The sequence below is a fragment of the Lonchura striata genome, chromosome 5 (genome assembly GCF_050655825.1).
Source record: "Lonchura striata isolate lonStrDom1 chromosome 5, ASM5065582v1, whole genome shotgun sequence".
Lineage (NCBI taxonomy): Eukaryota > Metazoa > Chordata > Aves > Passeriformes > Estrildidae > Lonchura > Lonchura striata.
The window spans coordinates 36,192,886-36,201,652 of NC_140707.1; the positions used below are offsets into that span (position 1 = coordinate 36,192,886).

The following is an 8,767-nucleotide window of genomic DNA, read 5'->3' on the forward strand; positions in this document are numbered from 1 at the left end:
CAGCATGCTGTCATTAAGGTGCCAGATGCATGTCCTGCATGGGCTTGGCTCAGTGAGTGCTGGGAGGGCTTCCTGACTGGTCCCTGGAGAGTGGCTTCTGGGGAGAAGCATTGAAAGCCCTGGATGTTTGCTACTCCATCCCCCTCAGCAGCCTCCATACTGAGTGGCTGCTGAGGTAGAAAAAGATTAACTGAGGTAACAGAAGAAACCTGCAAAGTTTCAGCTATGAAGGGACTTTTACCATTGCTAGTGGGGGTTAGGACATGGAGTGAGAAGTGGGGCTATTTCCCTGTTATGCTTTTTGTCAGTAAAATGGAGTAACTCCCTCTCCATATTAAAGCCCAACTTAATTTGCAGTGACAAAATTACAAACACGAATTGTGGACATTAAAAAAATTTATTTCAACAACTTTTAGACACAATCATATAGAACAAAAGTAGCTCTCAGTACAGTTTGTTTTCCAGAATGAAATAACCCCTGTTTCATACAAAGTTACTGCAGGTCAGCCCTTGCTGTCCTCAGCAGGAAGGAGGCTGGTGCTCTTTCCACCTGTGGATTTGCTCCACAGGGATATGGCATGCTCTCTGGCAGGTCACACCACAGCCCTTGGTCTCACAGGCTAAAGAAATGTGTAAAGACCCAACAGACAAACTGAACTATGATACAGCAAAGGTGCCTGTACAGGTAGGATATGCACACAGGGATGCATTGCTGAGTGAGAGCTTTGTCAGGAAATGGAGTCCTACCTAGACTTGTGTCAGACATGTCACTTCTAATTACTGTCTCTGTGCTCACCATCTCTTAGAACTCCTCACTGGACTCAAATGGCATTTCAGTTGGAGGAGTCCTTTCAACATTCAGCTCATTTTGCTGCACCATCCTTGTCAGGTCTCTGAGCCTTACCTTAGAAGCAGCTCCAAGGCTGTGGGCCACTTCCCTTCACAGGAACACCTCACCTCTTTCATCCTGCAATACTGCCCAAGGAGACAGCAGTCTTGTTTCACATCCTGGGAACTATACAAGCTGCACTATTAAAAAAACAGCTGGCTGTCAGAGATGTTGGGAGGCATTTGTTTGGAGCCAGACTGCATTAGTCACATTTGCCTTGCTACAGGCTTGCTAGCTCACCTATGCTTGCTTTTGGTCTAGGGCAAACCATCCACAGCTATTTCTCTTTCTGTCACATTACTCCAGAGTGTTCCCAAAGTGACGGCCTGTAGCCAGATGTAGAGAACTCCCTGAGTATCAAAAACATTGCTTGACAGATGTATCACGCTCTCTGCTACATAAACCAAAATGAAATGTCTCTGCAAAAGAGGATTTATAAATTGATTCAAGTTCTGTAATAAAATATAATAAAATGTGAATAGACTCTCTGAGATATTAATCCCCTGAGAAACAGGTGAGAGGGGAAGGGAGTGTAACTTAAGGAATTATTTTCTCCAGCATAAACTTCATGGATTTCCTTTGCTTTTGATTTCAGCAGATCAAGCAGTGACTTTTAAAAAAGGGAAGCATAACAAAAAGAAGCCCTGAGTCCTGTGTTCCTGTTCTGCAGCCTCAGGAAGAACAGTACAAGGTACATTCCATTCTTCTGTGTAGATCTGAAATGGAGGATTTTAGTAATGGAGAGAAACTCTCTCTCACTATAACCCCCTCCTTTTGATTCAGAACTGAATGTATGGACAATATTACTTTGAAATTCATATCACTAGTAAAGCTTTCAGGTCTCTAAAGGTTATCCTGCATATTAGCATCTCAACTAAGTAGAATCACAACTTTAATTTAACGACATTCATTCTTATTTCCTTCTCCATCTACCTTTCTTCATTCCATCTTTCTCCTTTCAATTTGCTTCCTTTTCTTCCTTCTCTCTCCATGTATATTTGACCCCTTGGTAGTGGTATAAACCCTTCGCTGACACAGTTTTTTCTCTGCTAGACAGAGCCACACCTCACTCTTCCTCACCTCTTTTTCTTTCGAAACACCACACACACAAAAGGCCTTTCAAAGTTGGTCTCTAGGTCCACAACTACCTCTTAGGATAGGACTGAAACACTTGCACCCAGCAGACTAGAGAGTCCTCTCAGAGAAGGTTTTGCTCAAAATATTACTGTTGCTCCCAGTACATTTTCTCTTCAGCCTGATAATGACCTTTATTTAGGAACTAACTTCTCAAGAGTACTCCTAGTGCAGGGCCTTTAAGAAAGAGTGCTGCTTTTTCACAGCCAAGTGAATTCTACCTATTTTGGCAAATGGAATCAGAGGGAACCCAAGTCTCATGTTACAAACTCTGCACCCCATGCCTGACCACATTGCAGTTGCATTTAACTGCTCCTGCCCTATTCTCTGCCATGTCTGTAAATCAGCCAAAATAAAGGCTGATTTCAGAAGTCCCTCATGTTTATTATGTGCATCAGAACTCTGAAACTGAGATTCAACCAGAAAACTGGCAATTTTGAACAATGTAAGGAACATGCCTGTTCTAGGGTACTGAGTCTTGATGTACTAAAGGCTCCCGTTAGTCTGGGACACTACAGACATGTCCAGCAGGTATTACAGCTGCCTGGACCATTCCACACATCTCAGCACAATGGAAATCTAGTTCATGTCTCCTTGGCATCTGATACTGTACCCAGCAAGAGACAGGTTTCCAAGCCCAGCAGCTTATCATACCCTCCTTGCTGGGGCCATAGGAGCAGTCACTCCAAGAAGGTGCAGAGCCAATACTGGCATTGGGTGTTTCTTTTCCCCTCCCTCAAAGCAACTTCAGACAAAGCAAAAGAACTTCTTCCAGCGGCATTTAGAGAGAGTCTTGATGCCTTTGGCAGTCATCTTCTTCTCCTGACGTGCCTTGTGCTCAACACCACTGACAATGGCCATGTCAAAAACTTCTTTTAGGTTCTTTTGGGTCAGTGCTGAGCATTCCAGGTAGGCTTCAGCTCGGATTTTGTCAGCTAGACCTTCTGCCTGAGGCCGGGGCACAGGCTTCACATGGTAGCGATCCAGGCTGATGAGGACATTGACATCGTCCCGCAAGTCTGCCTGTGTCCCCACTAGCAGCACTGGTGCCCGGGGGTTGTGAGTTCGTATCTCAGGGATCCATTTCTCTGTAATGTTTTGGAAGGAGCTTGGGTTTACCACACTGAAGCAGACAAGGAAGACGTCGGTGTCAGGGTAACAAAGAGAGCGCAAACAGTCAAAGTCTTCCTGTAGAAAAGGGGGGGAAAAAAAAAATCTTCACTGGACTGCTCTTCTAAGACTATGATGCTGCAGTAGCTTTTCTACAAGTTAACTAGGATAGCAACAGAGGCAGGGCATTGTACTGACTTTGTGGCCATGCCATATTTCAGACAAAAGTTTCAGAGTTGAGGACATCTGTCATTCACTTGTCTGTGACTGCCAGACCAGCAAATGGCTGGACCAGTGCATTTCCTTTCTTCCCAGTTAAACACCTCCTTCCTCAAAGCCTGAAAAGAATCCCTGTCCCACAGATCCAGAGTTGGCAGTTGCTTTGATAGAGCTTACCTGTCCAGCAGTGTCCCACAGCTGAATTCGGACCGGGGCTCCATCCACGAGGACTTGCACTGTAGAAGGAGAATAAAGGATGAGTCTAAAACAGTTGGCCAGCATGTACATGCACACTCATACAGGCTTTTCCTGAGTACTTTGGTTCATACCCTGCTGAACAGACTCACTGAAATCACATCTCCTCCTAGCTGAGCATCCTCCCAAACCTCACTAAGACTGTTGAAGCTTGCACTGGAAACATTAAGAGAACTGCAGCAGGTGTGTTTTTGTTAGCTTTCAGGTTTTCTGTGCTCGTCTCCATAATTTTGAAAGAATAGTTCCATGTTACTGGACAGCTGCTCCTCTAGACAAGAAGAGCCCTTAGCCAATCAGTTCCCTGACAACCACTTGTTCTTCTTCCACATCCCAAGAAAAAAGATAAGAATAAAACCAGAGAACTTTGGCAATTTGCTCCTATCTTCTTGGCCAAGCAAATTCAAATCAGTCTCTGTCAAACAAGCTATTGGAGATTTTTCCCATCCAGACCAGAGATTTGTTCTTAAAAAAAATTTTACATGAGTGTCCTAGCTAAGGAAAAACCCACCTTTGTAATGAAGAAACTATTAAGGAAACAGTGATGAGTGAAACCCCTTTCAGAGACTATCCACACACTGAAAAACTGCTGAGTTACACATGTAAGGTTTGCTCCCATTTCACTCCCTAATCACAGTATGCCTTCATGTGGTATCAGCTGACTCAGACTGAGGGCTGGCAGGACCTCTGATGATAATTAAGAATGAAACTGTTAGATGTTTAAGTGCATGGACACAGCAGAAATTAGGCTAGGAACTGAGAAGAGGGGAAAAGGGGTTGTGGAGCTGGAAATCACTTGAAAGCCCTGACAAGGTGGATGGAGCTGTGCTTGGGTCAATAGAGGCAGACATCATGGCTAAGGTGACAATGGCTGGCACTTGACATGAGTTAGCAAAACTCTACTGCTGTGTGCAGGTAGGAGGCTTTATTGTCCTTTTCATTTAAAAAAAACCCCAAAACCAAGCCAAAAAAAACCCCCGAAATCCACAAACAAAAAAATCTCCCAACCAGAAGCAGGATCAATTGTTAGTGATTCTTGAAGTAATTTGCCAGGTGAGAAGTGACAGAAAAATAAGCTTTTGAAGGAGAGCACTCCTCCCTGAAAGCAGTCTGGGGGGGAAAGAAGACAAAAAGACAAAAAGACAAAAAGACAAAAAGACAAAAAGACAAAAAGATGAAGTTTGGTGGGAGACCAAGACTGGAAGAAAAATAAAGGGGTGGGTGTGTCCACCACAGTGCCACTCCTCGTGGAGTAGCTGAAAGTCATTGCTTCCGTGTGACTGGGAAACAGTTGGGCTGTTACCATATCGTTGCCCCAGAGGAGGAAGAGAAACCTGCTCCTGATCAAAGAACCTGCTAGATCCTGACTTGATCTTCAAGGCAGCAGGCATTTGACTTTCTAGTATCTGCTTTTCTCGTCTCACAAGTGCATAGAGAGAAGGAATTAGCCTCTCAGAAATGTCTTGTCATCTTCAGAAGAAACTCGCCACATATATTACCTACTGCTCCAGCGTTTGCACAAAGTTTCATCCCATCTGTTGCGAGCTTGAGCTACGTTAGCAACTCTGCAACAGCTCTCCAAATACTGCCCTCACAAGGTCCACACCCTCAGGATGAGGATGGATCATGGTACAATAGTGAAGGGGCTGGCAGAACAGGATAGCCTGGTGGAGAAAGGTCACTGGGTACGTATTTCACTCAAGGCTGCTCTACCTGGCAGGAGGTAGCAGCCAGACTACATCTGTATATGGCTGGGTCACCGTCCCAGAGACACCCCCCAATAATGCAACACCTTCTCCCATCTTGTTATTGGCATCACAGTCGTGTGACCAGGATTAAGGTTAGAATTTAAACTGCTAAGTTTTGCCAGCTGTTTCAATGGCAGGTATTCCCCAAAAGTGGAAGGAATTGGGTTGAAATTTCTGAGCTAGATCCAGAAGCATAATATTTGGCTCCAGGAAAGGACTTTCTTCAGGCTTATCCAGGGTAAGTGTAGGAGTGGGAAGGAAAACTTGTCTGTTCTTCCATTTCCTCCCAATAAGCAGAAAGTAAACTTCACAAGACACATTTTTAATGTTTTTTATTTCTATCGGTTACAAATCCTGTGATCCAGACTGGAACTGAACCCATGCGCAGCTATCTTCAGATTACCTGCTGTTAATCAGGGTGTCTCATCTTGCCTTCACCTTTCTGGGCCATTTAATTATGGATTTGCTCTTTCAAAAATGTACAGTCTAATAATTACAGTAATCTCTTTGTCTAATCCATACACATTAATGCAGAGAGAGCAGTAACCTTTCCCTTGGAGGACTCATGATTCCTTACATCTGTGCACAAAGGACTTCTAGACCATGAACAGCAGCGTGTTCCCAGGCCAGTTCCTTCAAGTGACTGTGGAATAGCTTGGAGAAAGTCAAGGTAAATCAACAGCTCTCAGAGTGAGCAGCTGAGGGGGGACATTCAAACAAAACACTCCCTCTAAGCAACCCTAAGACACATTAGATGTCTCATTCCTGGTCTGACTTGAGCGCATCTCTAATCTACCAATCTACATTGTCAAGTAGTGCTGTGTTTCTTCATATCAAATGAAGATAAGAAATCTTTCAAAGGGCTTTGTATTCTCCTGGGGTTTATATTAGAAATTGGAGCCCAAAGGAAGAGGAGTGTAGAAGAAGAACAAAGATAGCATTTACAAAAGTGAAAACTAATGAGAGCTCATCAGCTTGCAATTCTAGCCAGACTTATAAATCTCATCAGCTTTTTGACAACCTCTGTTCAATGCTAACTTCACCAGACATGGAGGGAAAATGATGGCTTTCCTGAGTATCAGCTGAAGCTAAAATCACAGCGTTACACTGTCGGCTATTTCTGAAGCTGAAACCACCACAAACAATAAAAATACCAAAAAACGAAGCCCCCTCTATTTAGTCATGACAACACCACAAAACCTGGAAGCTGCCCAAGTTCATGGAACTTGCAAATCAGCGCGACACAGCTGCAGAACAGAGGACCTCCACCTGCTAAACCTCACAAAACCTCGGAGGAATCCCTGCAGGCTGCACCGCCCGCAGAGGCCCCGGTGCGCAGCCCCGCACGGGCAGCCGTGGCCCCGGGAGCGCTCGCCGCCATCCACCCCGGGACCCCGCTCCTCCCCACGCCGCGTCCCGAGGTTTCGCTGCTGCAGACTGGATCCTCCCGGCCGCCCCATGCCCCGCGCAGCCCGGGCGGGCACCTACCGGAGAAGGTGTCGAGGGCGGTGGGCTGGTACTCGTCGGGGTACCCGTTGGTGGTGTAGCTGACCACCAGGCTGGTCTTGCCCACGGCACCATCGCCCACCAGCACGCACTTGATTCCCAGCTCCGGGCCGCTGCCCCGGGGCGGGCTGTGTCTCCGTAGCGCGGGCGCGTAATCCAGGAGCTCCTGGGGAGGCATGGCAATGGCACTGACGGTGGCACGGCGGACTCGGCAGGGCTCAGCGTGGGGAGCTGCGCGGCGGGGCCGCTGCCATGCTCCTGAGAGAGAGCTGCTGTCGGGGCTGCCGTGCTGGGCCACCCTCTCCAGCCCGCCGAGTTTCGCTCTTCATCACAACACCTGCCGCCCTGCGCACAAAACCAGCTCCTATTTCCCTAGTCCCGCCCTGTCCCGCCCCGCCGGGAGGTGCCCGTGCCCAGCCCTGCTCGGCCCGGCCCGGCCTCCTCTTCCCGCCGCCGTCCCGCGGGCGAGGGTCCCGCTGCTGCACGCCCGTCCTCCGCGCTGCTCCCCGGCTGCGCCTGCCCTCGGCATTTCGGCAGGTGCCACGCCGTACTCTGAGCCGCGCACACACTGGAAAGCCGCGCTCCATCCAAGTCGCCCCTGCTTCTTTTTTGATCTTTCAAAGCAGCTCCACGGTGCCATTTGGGACATCTGTGATTTCTGCCATGAAATCAGGACAGAAGTAAAACCAACAGTGCTGGTCAATATTGTGAAGGACAATATAAAACAAATGGCCAAAAGTCATCACATCTGTTAACTAAATGATTGCCATTACTGGGCTGCTGGGACTCAGCCAAGCTGTTGCTACCTGCTGGCAAAAGCCACAAAGTGTATTTTCCCAGCTGCATGGACAAGTGCAGGAGTTCCCAGTCTGCTGCCTGTTTTTCATATTCACCTCTGGTAGCTCACACACCACACTGTGCCCTTGGCAGCTAAGAAGACGGCTCCATCCCTGCCCCGAGGATCTCACCGTCTAAAGAAGTATGACTAAACAGAGGAGTGGGAACACACCACATAAAAGGAGAGATACAGCCACACTATCTCAGCCATCATTGCACGCCAGTGTAGCACCTCCAAGTGATTTGAAACACCAGAGGGAAAGTATTAATTCCTGCAATACCCAATATTGCAACATGAGCTTTGAATGTGGAGCTGCTTACTAACGGAGGAGCTAAACTCAGGCTGTCAATAAGCAACACTCATTTAGTTACCATGATGTCCTTCACAGTCCTCTCAGCAAGGCAGATCTGTCTGCACTAGGCAGTGCTGTGCTTCAAGCAGCTGCTGATTAGCAGTTCATGAGTTTGTCTTGCTGTAGTTTGCATCCATGCTGAGAAGATACAAAGATGTTCCACCTACACTAATTTTGCACTTAAGAAGAAATCTTTAAGTCAGGCACAATCTAGAGTGCTTTTCCCTATGGTTGGCAGAAAGTCATAAGCACTGCAACTCTTCAGGTTCAGTGGACAAACTGTGTCCACTGAATCACTCTGGAGGCAGCCAATAACCTTCCTGGGAAATGCAAGACAGCTTTTCCACTGCAGTTCTCTCTAACAGTTTGTTTTAATCAACCCCTTATGTATTTTTACACATAGCACAGCCTTAAATTTCTACAGCTACAAAAAACGGGGATGGTATTAGAAACTAGGCTGCTGCTAAAACATGTGCCAGTTAGTCTTGCTGCAGCAAGTGGCTGCTATCTCAAGGGACTGGCTTGCATTAGACTGGCTTTTTCCAGTGCCAGGCTCTTCAGTGCTAGTTCAGAGCCAGGTGACAGCTCCAGAAAAGGCTGAATGCACTGGGGCAGGCCATACTCCGCAATGTGTGAGGCGTGGCAGTACCTCCAATGGGACCAGCAAGGACATGCTACATTGCAGATGGGACAGGCAGCACAGCAAGCAAGGATCTTAC

General features: G+C 47.1%; 1 protein-coding gene across 1 annotated transcript; it reads right to left on the minus strand.

The window, feature by feature from the left end:
• Positions 1-378: 378 nt before the first annotated feature.
• Positions 379-7,227, minus strand: RHOV (ras homolog family member V). Its single transcript, XM_021533624.3, has 3 exons — positions 6,841-7,227; positions 3,530-3,588; positions 379-3,211 (listed from the first exon to the last, which is right to left on the minus strand). The coding sequence occupies exons 1-3, from the start codon at positions 7,034-7,036 to the stop codon at positions 2,771-2,773; spliced, it is 696 nt and encodes a 231-aa protein (XP_021389299.1). The 5' UTR covers positions 7,037-7,227; the 3' UTR covers positions 379-2,770.
• Positions 7,228-8,767: the final 1,540 nt, after the last annotated feature.